General features: G+C 28.6%; 1 protein-coding gene across 7 annotated transcripts in view; it reads left to right on the top strand.

Annotated features, from left to right (window-relative positions):
• The window catches only part of LOC107443481 (uncharacterized), an 86307-nt gene that overhangs the window by 38268 nt on the left and 29119 nt on the right, over positions 1-18920 (top strand). For 3 of the 7 annotated variants that reach the window (XM_087154257.1, XM_087154258.1, XM_087154256.1), the window contains exons 5-11: positions 2941-3144; positions 7742-7960; positions 10578-10623; positions 13017-13084; positions 13449-13548; positions 14992-15126; positions 16942-17136. In XM_087154257.1, coding sequence (XP_087010383.1) covers positions 2941-3144; positions 7742-7960; positions 10578-10623; positions 13017-13084; positions 13449-13548; positions 14992-15126; positions 16942-17136 — 967 coding nt within the window. Of the gene's footprint in view, positions 1-2940; positions 3145-7741; positions 7961-10221; positions 10478-10577; positions 10624-13016; positions 13085-13448; positions 13549-14991; positions 15127-16941; positions 17137-18920 lie in introns of those variants that run through there. The other 4 variants (XM_087154262.1, XM_087154261.1, XM_087154260.1 and 1 more) reach the window with 2 other exon arrangements.

The following is an 18920-nucleotide window of genomic DNA, read 5'->3' as shown; positions in this document are numbered from 1 at the left end:
CTTATCACATGAAAGAGATGGAAATAATTTTAATGCGCTTGTTACCTACTATGAGAACTCATACATACGGTGGCTTGTATGACTTAATGGCTGCCTCACAGATTTTAAATTATTACTGAAATTCAGTATCTAAACAACTTTGACTATATCGTGGACATCTCTTGAAAATAATTATAACTGAAATCAAAGTACTCGCGGCAACAGCTAGACAGTGAATCAATTTGGCAAATATAATTGTTTAAAACTAATTCAGGTGTTAGGATTGAATAAGGGATTGAAAAACTCGAATATTTAAATGCATTTTGGCTGTGCAATTTGTTTGGTAACCATTAAGGTTTGTATGTTGTACAAGTTAACTTTAAATGGTCTCCAAGCTGGTCACCAAAGATAGCTAGTTTAATTATATTTAGTTCATTAATGAATGTAGCTCATTCAATTATATTTATACAAGTAGATTATTATATTAATAAAAGTCATAATTATTTCCATTGTCATGGTGGCTCAGGGGAAAAAGCACTCATCTCCCAATGAGGTGACCTGGGTTCGTATCCCAGCGATGGCTGTTCTATACGAATTCCTGTGCTGACGTAAAATATCCTCAGTGGTAGATTATGGGTTAGAATTCCCTTGCCGTCAGGCTAACCGTGGGAGGTTTCTCGCTCCATGTATCGCAAATTCTGGTCAGTTCCATCAGAAAATTCCTCCACGAAAGTTAACTTCTGCCAATGTTTGGTTCAGGAGTTAACTTGTCTTCTGGATTAGATTCAAAATTACAAGGCTACAGTGTTGAACATTGGTAGTCGTCAGCTCAAAATTAGGTCAGTTGTTCAACGATGGTTATAAAATCGTTTCCATACTACCGAACATAAGTGTCGATACTATTGAATGGAAGTACTATCGATACCAACCGATACTATTGAAAAGAAGTATCGAAAGTTTCATTTCGTTTTTCCCCTCTTTGCTTGTAAATTTTTTTTGTAGCTAGGATAGAAAAAAAAAAGTTCGTTTCCTCTTTCGCTTTTAAAAGTGATACATAGTGCTCATAACTTACAAAAATAACCTATATAACAAAAGAAATTCGAATAAAGTCTTCTTCTCTCTAAACAGTTTACTTTAAATCTCTTTAAACGCTGAAAAAAGTCGTTAATGATGAGTTGATTGAAGGAGGGGAAAAATCAGCCATTATCTACTCAATGCCTCTTTGACTTTTCCAAAGTCAGTCAATTTTTAAATACTGACATAACGGAAAAGTGGGTCATGGATATCTCTCACAATACATTCGCGAATGTGTTATTTTGGTAACCTTTCAAAAACACCTTCCAAACATCAGCAAATTCACCCCACTGTCTTCTGCGAAAATAGCCTTTTACCGGCCCTTAAAGTTTTTTACCACATTACGCCTTTTCTTTACTTTTTTTTTCTTCACATTTTTTACTTCTACTCCTGGGTGATTTTTTTTTTAACCATTTCCTTTTTGTAATGCGCAATCATCTCAAAAACGAGTAAATAATGACTCTATGAAATGAAGAAAAAAAAATATATCGTGATGAAAAATTGATTTTTAAAATTCAAAGATAATAAAAAAATAATTCTTAAAAATAAGGTAAATATAGCATGAAAAAAAAGAAAGAAAGAAGGAATACGAAACAATTTGAATAGCCTTTGATCTAATGATTGGATTATCATGCACTAAAATATGTACAGTACAATCTTAACGGCTCGAAGATAATTATGCTAATTAGTTATGCTATTTATACAAGATTAAATTAAAGATACGAAATCAAGTATATAGACATATTGATAATAGGCATGCTTATTTTTTTTTCTTGAAAGATTCTGATTTTAACCGGGTAAATTAGTCCTATTTGTTTAGTCACGAGACTAGTTGAAAGTTTGAGTCCTTATATGTAGATTTTAATGCTTTTCATATCTCACTATGTCTCTGACACTATTAAAAATAATAAAAAGAATTGTTTTTGGTTTTAACTTTTTAATTTAATAATGATCAAACAATTTTTGAAACGTAAAAATTTTTTTACAAAATTTCAAACCAAATTTTAAATGACAAAATCCAAAATTAGAACGGAATCAATCGAATATTTTTCAAAAAATGAAATTTTCACAATATGAGTGATTGAGATTTTACTTACTGATTGAGATTTTATACCTCAAATTTTATTTGATTTTATAACCGTTGTTGAAGAGCCGACCCAATTTTGGGTTTACAACTACTAATGTTCAACTCCGTAGCCTTATAATTTGCAGAAAACGAGGGAACTCCTGATTCAAGTATTGGGAGAAATTTGCCTTCATGGAGGACTTTTTAATGGAACTAACCCTTATTTGCTTTACATGGAAAGGAAAACCACAAAAATCTCCTACGTTTAGCCTGACGGAAAGGGGACTCTAACCCATGATCCGTCTACTACTGAGGATACTTTTACGTCAATACTGTGATCGGTGTGAGACGGGTGCGGAATTCGTATCGACCAGCCATCGCTGGGATTCGAAACCCTATCACCTTATTGGAAGGCGAGCGTTCTATCCCCTGAGCTATTACGGTTATTCAAATTCTGCATTGCCGTTTAAATAATTACGTAATCGGCAGGAAATATCACTTTATTAATAACTTTAAGTTTTCAGCCTACGCCCCATTTATTAAATAAACGTTTGATATTATTCTAAAATTTGAAAGAAAGTCCTTAAAGTAATTTATGTTGAGAAAATAATTGCTGTGAACTTATTAGATATTAACTTATCAGATATAGACTTATTGGATTATATAATATTTTCAGAATCATTTCCAAAATGGGAAACTAAGTGATGGTTAAATTTCAGATTCAAATTACCCTTATTTTAATAATAATTACTTATTTTTTCAATTATTTATCAATAATTTTATTTAAATTATTTTTTTAGTATCAATTATTTCTTTTTTAGCAGATGTTCTTCACTACTTAGCAAGTGGTATGGTTTATCCATCTGATGAAGTGAGAATGTCTATTACATATGTCTTCCTACAAATTTACTCGACTAATGAAAAGAATACGAATGCTATGAATATTATAGATATTGTAGTTTCGAAAGGTATCTTATGCCTGTTAAAGACATGTTTAATGAAAGATTTAATGAAAAATATTCTAGGTAAGACTCATACATATTATAATGACTAAAATACATGCATCATTAGACCACGTGTAATTAAATAGTGATGTTTTTTCAATTCATTTAATTGATACTACACATATAGCTGCATTTTATGTTCATTAAGCTTATACTATATATATATAGCTGTATTTCAATTCATTAGAATAGTACTAGAGATATAGCTGCGTTTTTAGCTCATTAAATTCCTGCTATACATATAGCTGTATTTTCAATTCAGTAGAATAGTACTATAGATATAGCTGCCTTTATAATTCATTAAATTGATGCTATACATATGCTGAGGTGACAAAAGTCATGGGATCTTAATGTCGTATCGAACCATCTCTAGCTCAAGAAAGTGCGGCAACTCGGCGTGGCATGGACTCAACAAGTAGTTGGAAGTCTCTTACAAGAATATTCAGTCATGAAGGTTAAATAGGCGTCCATAAGTGCGAAAGTGTTGCGGGTGCAAGATTTTGTTCACAAACTGATGTCTCGATTATATCCCATTATTGTTCGATGGAATTCATGTCGGGTGATCTAGGTGACCAAATCATTCACTGGAATTGTCCAGAATGTTCTTCAGACTAGGCGCGAATAATTAAGGACCGGTGACATTTTTATGGTGCATTGCCATCCATAAAAATTCCAACTTCGTTTGGGTACATGAAGTCCATGAACGGCAGCAAGTGGTCTCCAAGGAATTGAACATAACGCTTTTCCAGTCAATACTCGGTTCAACCGGACCATAGGCCCCAGTCTATACCATGAAAGAAACAGCCAACAGCATTATGGAGTCACAACCACATTACACAATGCCTTATTGACAAAGTGGGCCTATGTCTTCGTAAAGTCTGCGCCACACTTGAACTCTGCTATCAGCTCTGACCAGTTGACTGAAATCGTGACTCTTCCAAATCCAAACTGCAGTTTTTTTTTTTTTTTTTTTTTTTTTTTTTTTTTTTTTTTTTTGCAGTCATCTAGGGTCCAACCAATATGATCACGAGCCCTGAAGAAACACTGGGCATAATTTCGTGCTGTTAATAAAGGCACTAGAATAGGTCTTCGGTTGCAATATCCCATTACAGTCAAATTTCGCTGCACTCCCCTAACGGACACGTCCATTTCACGGCTCACATTGATGCATGTGGTTTGTCCGTTAGCATTGACAATTCTACGCATAAGTCGACCATTAAGTGCAATTGGTCGGTCACTATGTTGTCCATGGGGGGAGGGGGGTGGTTATGCCTGAAATCAGCTAATATCTCAGCACACTCGTGATACTGTAGATCTACTCACAATTTCCGAAATGGAATGTCCCATGCGTCTAGCTCCAACTACTATTTCACGTTCTATCTCTGTTAATTCTCGTCTTGTAGTCATAATTACATCAGAAACATTCTCAGATGAATAATTTAAACGCAAATAAAACTCCTGTCCGTGTAATACCCATATATACATTTTGTACGCGATACTACTACCATCTATATTTTTGCATATTGTTGTCTCTTGACTTTTGTAACCTCTGTATTTTAAATTAAATTTGAAATTTTGCTTAGAGGAAAATAGTCAGCCTTCTTTAAAATTGTTAAAAAAAAATGATAAATATTATTCACAGAAAGCTAGTCATTTCTAAAGGAAGATTTGTTTCAGAATCCCTTCCTTGTTTTAGGCCTTTTTAACTGTTGGTGAATTTCTGGTTCAACTCAGTGACTGACCAGTTAGAAAACAACACTAAAAATTATAAAAGTAATTAGATTTTTTAAAAAAGTTTTAATCTAAAACACCACATGCTTGAATTGAGAATTAGAAATGTTTAAGGGAAAAAATAAATGTTTCAACTATTCTAATTCTGTAGAGGAAAATTCCGAAGGAATATTTTTTATGTATTTGAAAATGCTCTGTTTCTCTACAAATATGACCAATTTCAGAATTAAATAAGAGTAAAGACAAAGGGACAAAGCTCGCTTATTAAACAAACATTTAAATGAAGATTTCAAATATTAAAATCAATCTAGAAATTTAAATATTTTGCGCTGAAAGTTTAGTTCTCCAATCTTAAGTACTCTCAAGGATTCGGTGAATTCTGGATTTGAATTAATTTTCTTTACTTTTTTTCCCTCCTTTTCCTTCCATAATTCACTTTCTTAAGAAAGGGACATTTTCTTCCACCAACTTACTTCGTTTTTTTTTTTTTTCTTTTTCTAACATAAACACAAACACTTTCTTCGGAATATTTACTTTTTGAATGAAAGTTGCTCAGTTCCAGTTCCAAAATTTTCTCAAAAGAGTTTGTATTTAAATCCGTCTATTTTGGAGGGATTTCAATATTTTACTTCTTTTTTTGGGTCAAAAACCAGTGCAGTTTTTCGATTTTTTTAAGTTTTCTAAAATTTGTGTAAAAAGTATAAGGTAAAAGAAGTGTCAGCTGACAAAAAAAATGAAAGAAAACCTATCAGCTTAAAAAAAAACTAATATAATTTTAAAAAATAATAAAGGTATATAAAAGTTAGTAAAAATAATAGTAAATGCTTATTTGCCAACTTCGTCCGCCTTTCGCGGGAGATTTTTTTCAGTTATATAAAGTGGAAGGAAAATTTATGCTTTACAAAATCATTTTTGATTTAATAAGTATGATTTATAATGACATTTACCACTATATCTGAACAGTTTTCGAAAATGTATAAGATAATAAGCATACTGTAAAGCTAAAGTGCTAGCAAACTTAAATAATGTGAAGTGAAGTAACACAGCTTCGTTGTTACTTTACTACCACATTAAATATTGTTGGGAACTGAGACTTCTGCGTTGACATGTATGCAAAGGGGTTCAACCATTACTATAACAAAAGTTGATCCTTAATTTACCAATATTTAAATTCGCTAAGTAAGCTCTGTTTAAAATTAAAAATTAAGGTTGTATATCACATTTGATATTTATTCACTTTTACAATACCTTGAAACATAAATGCTTCAACTGCCGTTTTAACTTTAAAGTGGTTTGTGAAATGAAATTCGTTAAAAGGCGTCGAACAGTAAAAGTTTTGTAAATTAGTATATGTAGTTAAATATTTTGTTTGGAAAATAAAATTTAGGGCACAATAAAGTCCAGGTCTGATTGCCTCATTAAGTCGCATTCCATTCCATAAGTCCAGGCAACCAAAAAGTGTTTAATAATCAATAGCTTAAAAGTATATAAGTAATTAGAAGTGTAATAATAACAACAATTGACAATAATAATAGCTTTTTTAAAAGTTAAAAACTGCTTTTATTCTACGGAGAAACTGAAATATTCCTATTTAGACGACAAGTGAGGTCTTGTTTCTAAGGTAATACTTATATTGCTGAATCGAATAAAATAAAATTAAGTTGATAGGATTAACAGCTTATAAGTTGAAAAGTACTGTTATGAATAATGTAATGAAAAGTATTGTTTTTTACTCCTTTTTACTTATATTTATGTGTCTGACATTGCCGTCTAAGCATCGTTTTTTTACCTCTTTTTCGTGCTAAGTTCAATAAAATCAAAATTAAGTCGATAGAGCTAAAATATTAGAAAAAATGAGGATTTTGTGTATAAAATTATAATTTTTTAACAATATATGTCTATGCATAAAAACTTTTTATAGCGTCAAAATTATTTTGGATCTATTAATTTAATTTTTACTTTATTGAATTTAGCATAAAAATAAAAAAGAAACAGACGCGTAAATAGGTATAAGAACAAAATAGTACTTTCGAAACTAGAAAAATTTTAAAACATTTAAATTATTTGTATCATCGACTTTGTTTTATTACATTCGACTCGATACTAAACAAATTCATGGAAAAAAGTAGTTTGTCTTGTCTAGTTATCAACATCAGATCCATAAATTAGCGTAAATGCAAGATTGCGCGTTTTATACATAAAACATAGATTATAACTTCATAATTATTAGTCCTATAAGCTTGCATTTGAACTCATTCAATTCAACCTAAAATATACATTGGAAAAAATAGGTATTTCATAACGAATGTTTTGCTTCTTTTCCACTTATAATTCAATCGCAATTTCGACCATTTTCCGACTGCGAAATAACACTAATTTTAAAACTTGTTAAAATATCATAATTAAATCTCCAAATTAACATGAAACATTACTACATTGAACATAATTAAAGTTTACAAAATGACCTTCTTTGGCGTTGATGCAGAGCTGCAAACGTGTCAAAAAATTTTCAGCTCTGAGAGACAAATCAAACAGAAAGAGCTGATGGATTCAAGTCTAATAAACAAGATGGCCATTCTTGTTCCGTAAAAAGAGTTAAAAAATGTGCCTTACACCATTCTGGTGAGCCTATAGCTCTAAGTGCTAGAACAGAGCTTGTTAGAAGGTCAATTTTTTTCGTTGTTTCAAAACTACTTTTATGAAAAAGGAAGCATGAAGCATCTCCAAAAGGATGATATAAAAAGTCTCCGAAAACAGCAAGAAAAGATAAATATCCAACAGAGGCAATAAAAATGCGTCAGTTTTAAACTTTATTCAAGTTATTTCTTATTGACCTATATATAATGTATAGCGAACTTATTCTTTGTAACGGTGTATTTTTTTCCAGCTTTATTGAAGTTATTTGTTGCGAGTGATAACAGAAGAATTTTGTTACTCTTTGAAAATTCAAATGAAGACATTAACTTTCCAGCTCTAATTAAAAAACTGATTCTTTCACCGGAAATTAACTTTCAAGTCAGTATTATACAATGCCTTTGCCATATACTGTCTGTAAAAATACTTAATGAAACCCAGTTCCAAGCATTATTGGATGAAAATATTCCAGGTACAGATTTTTGGATGCTATCTATTATTTTTAAGCAGCGATATCTATTATTTTTAAGTTGCAATAAAGGGGAAATTTTTTTTTTCTCTGAGTATACTAGTTTGAAAACACGATTTTACTATATCTTAATGATTGCATTTATGAAAACATTATAAATATTATTAACTATGACATTAATAAGGCATAAGCGAACATCTCTTTGAGTTACTTCGCCTCTCAATGGAAAATCTGATTCTCCCCCTTCCCATAAAGTCAGAAGGCTTAAATTCGGACCATATGATCTTTATAAGAAATATAGAAAAACTAAAAAGTTTTCCATATTTTGTTAAGTAATTAGCCTAATTGGCCGTAACGATAAATAACACGTTTTTACTATGTTGATGAAAGTTTCAAATTTGGACTATGTGTTTCTTATCAGGCAAAAAGAAAAAACTTAACTTCGATATTTTTTAACAATCGGAGATCACAGAGGGTAGTTAGCATATTTGACAGTAATGCTAAATAACATGTTTTTAGTAAGCTAAAAGTCTCAAATTCGGGTCATGTGTTCTTTGTGAGATAAATTAAAAACCTAATTTTTATTGAGATAATTAAGAGAAACTACTCTTATTGATAGTGTGATAAATAACACGTTTTTAAAAAATAGAAGTCTCAAATTTGAATCATGCGTTTTTCTCAATGAGATTAATCGAAAACCTCGAAAATTTTATTTCGATATTTGTAATTTATTGGAATAATTAGGAGAAACTAATCTAATTGACAGTGTGATAAATAGCAGGTTATATTACCCAGATAGACTCAAGTTTGGATCATATGTTCTTTATGAGGTAAATTGAAAACCACAAAATTTGTAATTATTGGATAACTATCCTAATTTACAGTGTGCTAAATTACACATTGCTGTCAAGATAGAAGCCTCCAATTTCCAACAATGTGTTACTTATCAGACTACAAGTAAAAACTAAAATAGTATCACTTCAATATTTTGTAAATGTAGCCAATATTATAGTAATCATCCTGATTGAGTAATGCGAAGTAACACATTCTAAGCAAATATAAGTCTCAAACTTGAACCGAATGTTCCTTATCAAATTACAAAAATACGTAACTATCGCGGTTGTTAGCTTAATTAATAGTAAAGCTAAATAACATGATCCCATCAATTGTTACTATGTGTTTAGTGATATATAAACGATTCCATTTTGTTGGCTATTAAATCGCCAAGGCTGGCTAGTTAGAGTTAGAACAGGTGGACGTTTATGGGAAATCACGAAGCTGTAAGTTTATATAAATGGGCTGAGTGGCCACTAATTTACCTTTGCAAAAAGGATCCAGAGCAATGCTACCGAGGGCAACATAAACCAATAAGAAACCGTGATGCAGTGAGTTCGTAAAAATAGACCAGCTAGTAAATTATAGATATAGCATAATAATTTTTCTTGCTACCATGATACATTGTTACCAAAAATTTTAGTTCCAACTGATCAATAAGCTTAATGAAAGTTTCTTTTAAGCTGAATAGGAAACATAAAGTGTTTACTTTTACAAAAAGATTTTATTATAATTTTTCTATTAAGTAGACACCTAGGGTCATATATTTTTCAAGGAATTTTTCAACTTATTCAATTCTTAACTACCTTCAATAGTTTAAATTACGAAATTTGTCAATAATCTAATTTTTCCTGCTGAATAGTCTTTTTTTTATGGATTAGAATTTTTAACTTCAGACCCACTCAGAGATTGTATCTAATAGATAATAGATGATAGTATTTAGTCAGAATATGAGGAATTAAGTCTCAAAAATTTAGTCAGAAAATATGTTAAATACTTTAGCTTATCAATGTTACCTTAAAAAAAATTTTTTTTACTGCTACATTATTTTTTTAATATTACATTATTTAATCTAATAATGCTTAACTTTTAGATTTAAAGTTATTAAAGCTTTTATATTACGATAAATTCGAAATTCAAGTGAAAAAAGTTTGTTGCTGGAAGATAAAAATTAATAAAAAGTCGGATTGTTCTACCTAGGAACATTCATATTGCATGTGATTCACATATGCGATTCTACTTCAATATGTTTAGAGCATTAGCTTCTAAACTTAGCACGCGCTTTTAGGGCAATTGCATGCAATGGATGGTAGTTCCATATCAATGATCTGATTGCAGCGCCTCTACAGTTAATTTCTATTCATTTGAATATGTGTCTTAAATTTAGCAGAGCAGAAATAGGCAGTTGGAAACGAAAAGAATCTATCATTGATGAATTGATTGTTGATACTTTAAATGTTTTGTTTTTCCTCGGCGTTTTGCGTAAACTTTGGTTTTGATCAAGTTTTAATCAGTCAGTTATAAAATACAAATTTTAACTGTTGCTGTTACAAAATTTTTAAACGACGAAGTAAGCAATATTTATCAATTCATGCCAATAATATTTTTAATAAGTTTTCATTGACACACTGAATAGAAATAAGGAAACAAATTAGAAGTCTCTGAGATGATCTCCGAAAATATAAAGTAAAATTAAATAGCTTTTAATTTTTGAAATTTTTAATTTTATGATTTTTATGCAAGCATATTTTTATTTATATATGGAATTTTATTTATATATTTTCAGAAGTACTTTTGGAGATATTGACTGGAAAGAATGAACTTTTAATTGAGTAAGCAAAGTTCGATGTTATATTTAACAGTAAGAAATTATCATATATGGTTCTGTAAACAAATTACTTCTGGTATTTTTTAATTTTTGTAAATTTAAAACGTAATGTTTAAATTTTCTCTTATTGAGTACTCCTTGTATTTTATATTAACCATCAAATGAAGCTCATAAATGAAATATTTAGATGTTACCACTCTTTGTACTCTTTTATTTGGTAACGTAAATATTAGTGTGTGTGTGTGGCTGGTTAGTCGTACTTCGAATTGAATTTCTAGTTGGTTGTTAAAAGATTGTATTCCAGTCGTAAGCTCATCTGATAAGTGAGATTAATTTTTGACATTTATAAAAAACAACACAAACAGAAAATTGAAAATAAATGAAATCGAAAGTTAATGTTTACTGTATCAGTGTTTTCATCATAGAAAAAAAATGGGTGAGAATTTCTCACCCTTTCTCAAAAACAGGGTGAGATTTCAAAAAGTTAAGTGAGATTTCTAAAAAAACAAAAACTCTTGAAAAAAAAAATTTCTTTAATTATAATACATTGTTAACGTCTTCTATTTTTTTAAGCATTGAATATTTTTGGTGCATCATCATAGAAGATTTTGCCTTTACAAGGTATTTGCCCATCTTACATAAGTGCATAAAAATTTTGAACGTCTTACATGAAGAAACTTTACCTACGGTAAACGCGTGGTTGCAGAGAAATGTATTCTGAAAGGGGTTCCATGGTTGTGTTCTGTTGTTCGAAGAGGTTCTGAACAATACTGGTAAATAGGGAAGCTAGATAATGGGGCAGATGTTGAAAATAATGAAAGATCCATTAAGAAAAGATAAAGGGATTTTATTCTAAATGGCGTAATTCAAAATTTTTACCAAAATGCGAGAAATTCGTGAATTTTGAAATTGATTTATAGAATGCGCGAATTTCTCGCGGTAATCATTTTTTAATGCGAGAAAAGAAAAAAATATGCGAGATTCTCGCGTTCTCGCGCTGTAGTGAAAACACTGCTGTATTATCATATATAAAATTGTTTTTGAAAAATGTCATTACAATGTTTCTCTGTAAACCTCTTTTTTAACTATCATAAATAGTCGTGATTTATTTAATTTATGTTTGACATTAAACTATTTTTCATCCTTAATCCTTAAACTGTAAATTTTTGTGATATTGATGTTTCTGTTAAAATGTAAAAATTTTCTTTTTAACGAAGCTTTATGTTTCAGTTCCCTAGCAATGCCTTGATCAGAGATAGGAAACACGCAGTATTATGTCAAAGTACCAAATTATAAAGTTAATTGTATAGTAAAGTTGTTTGAGTGCTGGCATTTTATTTTTTTATACACATTATTGTCTGAAATAGTTTGGCATCAAACTTGGCAGATTTTATACATAATTGCTATCCCTTCTACAGCGTATGAAATAAATTTTTAAATGGAATGATTCTTGTACTAGCATCAGAATTAGTTTTGCATAAGTAGAATTTTAGCATTTGCTAAAATAAAACTCATACAAATGAACTAATTCAAAGCATAATTTATAGCCATCCCTGGGAAAACTTCTACATATATATATATTAATTTTTGCAATTAAAAAAATTCCTTATTTGACATAGACAAAATTTGTAATGGTAGTTGTCATAAACAGGTACTAATATGGAAATAAGCTCTTATACCAAACCTTTCTTTAATTATATTTTTTTAAATATTTCATAATGTGTAATTCTTAATGAATTCAAAAGATTTATGAATTTATTTAAAGTATAGAAATAGACTTCTTAATTATAAATGCAATATCTAATTGTAAAATTTCATTCGATTCATACTGAATGTTTCTGTTAATTCTAAAATTCTGCATGTAAAATTGTATTCTGCTTCTAAAATTCTAATTAGTACAATATCTGCATAGTATCTTTCAGATACAATTTTTTTAAGTATGCATCACCCATTCATATTATAAGAATTTCTTAATTAACAGTTTAATAGTGAATACTTTATATGCCAGCTATATTCATTACTTATTCACAATCATATATATGATAAAAGTTTATAAAGCAAGAATTTGGCATGAAATGTATCTTTTGGAAAACTTGATTTTTATAAAAGAAATAGAAAGGAAGAAGAAATAAAAATTTTAAAAGTAAATGCATTTTAGTTCAATTATTGTTTTATTATTTTTTTTACCTTCTGATTTGAGTATTAGTCCCATCTTTTTCTGAATTTTCAATTCATTTACTTTTCTTTGCTTGAAAGAAAAGTAGGGCATGACAGACAATTTCAATCATCTTTTTGCATTATGAGCTCAAGTCTTTGCGTGTTAAAACTTTGTAAATTAAATATGTTCTAGTTCTGAAATATTTATTTATTATAAAATGCTCTCGTTTTGTTTTTTAGGTCTGTTCTTTGTTTACTTCTATTATTTTCTAAACACCCTTTATGTTATGAAAGATGTGTTACCTATGGTAATTTTTCAAGATTTTATTCAGAAAATTTTAATTTTATTATTTCTAGTTACTTGTTTATTTATTTATTTTTTCTAATTCTCATAGCTCTTCAACAATAATTTTTTATTGGTTATGTTATTGAATTTTTTTTTATAATATTTAGAAATAACTTTATTTTATTTAGTATGTTGTTCTGAATCTCAAAATGTCACCTCATGTTAGCATATTTTATATATAAAGTCTTATACTATTCTGCAAATACTTTCATACCATTATTCTCTTAAATTCAAGGAACGCTTTTAAGGTTTACAGATACTTATAAAATAAAATGTAATGTCCCAATATTTAAAGCTTCTGTAAATTATTATTTGTTTTAATTTAGGTATTACTATTGTTATTGATGTAGCTCTGCATTTACTTTCGCTTAAAAATTGGAAGCTTCTCCATGTTGCCTATGATTTAATAATATCTACAATTTCCAGGTATTGATTATTTTTTCCATTTCCATGTACTTTATAATGTAAGGATATAATAATGTGTTTTCACATTGCTGTTATTTTTAACTGTGAAGTTGATAACAAAAACTATAATTAATAATTTTCTCAGAATCATGTTTGAAACATTAATAAGTTTGAAAAGCATTTTGTGTCAGGTTCTATGAATGTCTGATTTGTAAAAACATAATTCAAAAGGCATGATTCTTTATTTAATATTTGATACTATGATTATAAAATAATTATTTAATTTGTTACTATGATTGTATTATAGTTATCCCCTCTTCCTCTGTGTTTTAGACTTTTAAAAATAGGGAATTATATTTCAAAAATATTATTTTATTGTATTGTTTAAACAACTCTGACAATATAATAAAATTGTATTTTAGAAATATAATTCAGCTTTAAAATTATTATATATTTTGTTTAACACTTCTCTATTAGTTTTCTAAAATCTGTTTGAATGCAAATATCTATCTGTTTAAATGCAAATATATTTTCATTTTTTGCTCTATGTTTGACTTTGGAATTATGCATTCAATTCAACTAAGATTTTGACAAGGAAAATTCCTTACACAGTGTCGATTGATTGGTTCCATCATCAATACGCTTTACAATTTTAACTTTGTCCTCTATCGAAAACGCTTTTCTCTTTAGAGAATTTGCTAATTTCACAGCTGTAGAATGAGTTAAATTATTCCCCTTCTTGATTGCCATGGGGTGATTTGTGAAGAATATGGTTTGAACAGATAAGAAAATTCCAAAAATTCAGCAGGTGGCCAAGTTAACTAGTTGTAGAGCAAGCTTGGGGAAAAGAGATAAAGCGAGGCTTGTCAGGGAGGGGGGAGTATAAGATAAATGATCTGTTTGACATTTATTACAGTATAGTTAAAAGTGATAAGCATAAAGGAGAGTAATATGACACATTTTATAGGAATGCGTTCATTTTCAGTCCCAACACCTTCAAGTTTAAAGATGGAGGACTGAAAAAAATATTTAAAGAAATGAAATTTGAGTCCACTATAACCGAGTTTCCAAGTTCTAAGCTGTTCACTATAAGCGTTAAAAATAACATTATTTAAATAGGAATACGGACGGGACCGCTAAAAAAGTTCACTACATCCGAGTGTTCACTATATCCCAGGTTCACTATAGCGGGGTTCGACTGTAGTTGCTTTTAAGAATTCAGTTGTTTTACACTTTTTAAATATTTAATATTCTCTTCTTCGAATTAATAATCTTATTGTTATATTTTATTGGTTTTAGAAAATTGTATATTTTTATTAAAAATAAATAAATTATTTAATTTTTAAATGTTGTATTATTTTGCAGTTTATACTTTGAATTAAAAAAATTTATTTATTTTATTCAATAATTTTATTTAAGCAATTTTGTTTCTAGTGCATAGTTGAAACTCATTTTTTCTTATAGTGATGTATCAATATTTAAACGTGTGTCACATAACTCTATTCCTCAATTATTTCTACAAATGATTGAAAACACTTTGAAAGTTCAAGGTTCTCAAATGCTTCTACCAACCTGCATATTGTTTTCTTTAATCATGAAGTAAGATAATAAATCTAATATCTTAGTATTAAAATGTATGTTGTTTACTGAAATTATACTTAAAGCAATTCTTGTAAAAAATTGATACTCTTGACTCTCTTATTTGTGTGACCATACAATATATTCCTTGGGAATAATTTTATTGCATTTGTGCAATAAAGTACATTTAATAATTGTTTCTTTGAAATAACATCAGTTTTGGAAGAAAAGTTAGAAAAAAAGGTACCACTAAGACTAGATAAATGTATTTTTATTAGTTTTATAAAATATGCTGTTAATATAATATTATATAATGTTAAATATTTTCAATTTTTTCACTAAAAAGTAACAATTTTGTTTAAAAAAAACTTTTATTGAAATAAAAGTATTAAAAATTGTTTTAGGTGTTTATTTTCACTGCAGTTTTTCTATGGGATTAAGCAATCAATAATTCTAACCCTCAATCATGCTAGTGTTTACTCTCTGAGTAACTTAGTATGATGTAATGCATAATGTTTTAGTGTAGATTATTACAATGTGCACTTGGATCCTCCTTTCTTTCCTAAAATGCTTAATATCTTCATCCGCTGACATATTCAGAATTAAAAAACTTGGCTAAATAAATGAATGTTGAATTGTTAAATAAGATTAAAATAAGAATTTCCTCTGTGAAATTTTTTTAAAAAATAATATCACTTAGTCCCTTTATCCTCACAGCTCTTTACTTGTTATAAACTTCTTTCCTTATTTTCACTCGGAAAAAAATTGAAAACTTCAAAAACTAGATATTTTAAAATAAATTATAAAAATTGTTAATATAAAAGTCACAATACAATTAAAATATATTTTAAAATTACAAAATATTTATTTCCTTATGGTGAAATTGCATAGTGTTCTTCTTGAGTATTAGTGTATTGTGTTTGAATTGCTAAAATAAAAGTCTCACTATAAATATAAGAATGTCCTGGAGTTAGAGCCTACCTTCCTCATATTCCGTAAGTTCAATATATTTCAATGAAGAAAAAATGTTACATAGTGACTAAGTAAATAGAGAGTTTGTGTCTACATAATTTTTCATGAGTTAAATAGGGAAAGTCAAGTCTGACACCAGGACACCCTGAAAGACTGTTAACAGTTAATTCTAGCTCTTACTTACACCCTAAAATTGTTTAGTGAAAATATTATCTTAGAAATGTTAGTTAATGTCTATATTTTTAAATAGCATCAAGGAATAAAAAACTTTAAACAAAAGGACCCTGGCACATTTATTGCCTTTTTCATTTCAAATTGTGCTTCGATCCTTATCCTATTAACTGCGACAAAGTCTGTTTAAAATCTTTTTGACAAGAAAATAAAACAAATTTAAAACATGATACTGATTTATTAGTTTCTTTTAGTGAATTTTTTTAACATATATTTTTATAACCTCCTTACTTTTGTGTGAATCTTCTAAGTGCAGAAAAAAAATTTCAGGAGAGAACACTGCTATAAATTCTATTAACGTTACAAGGACTTCAATTGCTCATTTACCAATTATTTATTCCAAAAAAATATTTGTCAAAAGTAAAACAGATTGGGTAAATGTAAATAAAATTTTTATTCTCATAAATGTTATTTACACAAAAGAAATTAAAGATAAGATAAAGTTTTTTTCATCAATTTAGTTATTTATTAAATTAATATGTAATGATCAGGATATAGTCTTTTTCTAATTAATTTTTAGATTTATTTGAGTTCTATTGTACTTAGTAGTAAGTGTTGAAATTATCTATGATGCATCTAATTAATTGTTGTTATTAATTATCTTATTTTTTTTAATTGGATTTCTGATTTTAGGAAAGATGTTTCCTTACCTTTTTCTCAGACAACCTCAATTTTTCATTTATCGCTGCAGCAGATTCACCAATTTCTTAAAGGTCAGTTGTATATGAATACCCGATTGAAAGAGAACATACCTTATGAGCTTGAAAATATGCCATTAGAATTAAAAGTTTTTTCCTGTGGCTTGAATGTTATTTACAATTTTATCAGGTACTTCGGAACTTTTTTTTATTAATAATGTTGATCAGGATCATTCTTCTTCTTAACTTTTTGAATATCATGCTTAGTTTGTTGTTGTTCTAGTCCTCTTGTTGTATCAGCGGAAGATATCAGTTTCATTCTGTTCTAATTTTGTCATAGACTGTCAGATTTTTTATTTCGTGAAACAATTTTACACTAATTAGAATAAATAAGTTAAATTTAGGTTACTCGAATGTATCAACCTTAATATATTATACTCTTCAAGAGAAATTTTATTTTTTAGAGGCAATTTAAAATTAAACTGATCGTAATTTGTGTTTTTTTTTATTTGATTCAAATGGTATGCAGATCATGTCCATGAGGTTCCCACCAGAAAATGTAGTTTGATATTTTGCCACTAAATGGTGCTGTACTTTTAAACCATATATACATGTTAATAATGTTGTATGATGTTTCTGTGTATTGATCACTGACCGGTATGGACATAGAGCCAGCTGGTTTATCAATAATTAAAATATTGTGTTCTTTTGTTTTTCTTTAAAAAATTGTCCTCTTGAATAACAGTGAAACCTCTCGGGAGCAAACACTCTCAGTTTTACAGTAAAATGGAGGTTGATTGTTCTCAGAGGTTACCTCCATTGACTTCAAAATTGTTATTGAAGGTATATGATTTTTCGCGAATAATTTAATTTTAGCAGTGTCATTTTCTTGGTTTGGAAACGTCATTTCTGTTGGCGTCATGAAAAGACGGATCTATGAGTAAAATTTAGCTTCCATACTACAAAAATGATTCCAACTGATATAATTATATGTATAAACAAATTTAGCAATTTTAAATGATAAAACTGTTTTTATATAAATAAACAATTATGTTTTACGTTCAAGTTTTAATTATTTTTCTCGCGTAACTTTCCAATCTAAAAGTAAATCATTGATGGCATCGTCTTTAGTGCACTTTGACTGCAACATGAAGTTGTATCGTCAAAAAGAGCTCTCTAAATAAGAGCCTAATGCAAATATTTTGAATGCATTTTAATCTACTTATTTGTTTTGTTTTTATATTTTTTCAAGTTTCCTTATTTGACCTTATCCTGCATTTGGTGCAGATGTTTTCCCGGTCACTGGCAGAGATTTTAATGGTATCTTCTAAAGGTTTTCTTCAACACAAAGTCTATGGAAAAAATTTGGTGTCTCCCAAAGTGATCGTAAATGGAGGTGGTCTTTCCTGGTCTTTCCTTTTTTGCTTTGTGTTGTTATTTTATTAACAATGTAGTATTTATAAAAATAAAATTGGCTAGTAACTTAAGTTTTCGACACAAAATTTTATTTTAGCCCTACACTTGTCCTAATTTGATTCCTTCATAATTTTTTTTATTTTTAAGAAAAAATATTTTAATATAATTTTCTGAAAAATATGTGTTTAATTAATTTTTTTATTTTCTAGATGATTTTTTAGTCGATGTGTCTTTTTTTACATCCTCTATTCTCAAAAATTTTCTTGAAAGGCAATTTTACTAAGATATATTTTATAGACTTGTATGAAAGCTATCATATTTTATATTACATAAAATATTTTATGAATATTTTTCTTCTTCATTTGATGTTTAAGTTAAACTAATCTTTGCAATTAAGTTATCCAAAATTTTGAAAGATTATTCAAACTTTGTACTAAGATTAAAACTCAGCTTATATCCCATATTATCTTTTCAAAATTATTGTAATACCAAATTATTATGATTTTTTTAGAAATGAAAGTGTTGAATGAAGCACATTAGACATAAAATATAATTACA

Source organism: Parasteatoda tepidariorum, chromosome 10 (assembly GCF_982258835.1).
Source record: "Parasteatoda tepidariorum strain Cologne lab strain chromosome 10, Ptep-v5.0, whole genome shotgun sequence".
NCBI lineage: Eukaryota > Metazoa > Arthropoda > Arachnida > Araneae > Theridiidae > Parasteatoda > Parasteatoda tepidariorum.
Note: the sequence above shows the minus strand (reverse complement) of the source record. Positions and strands in the feature narration are given on the sequence as shown.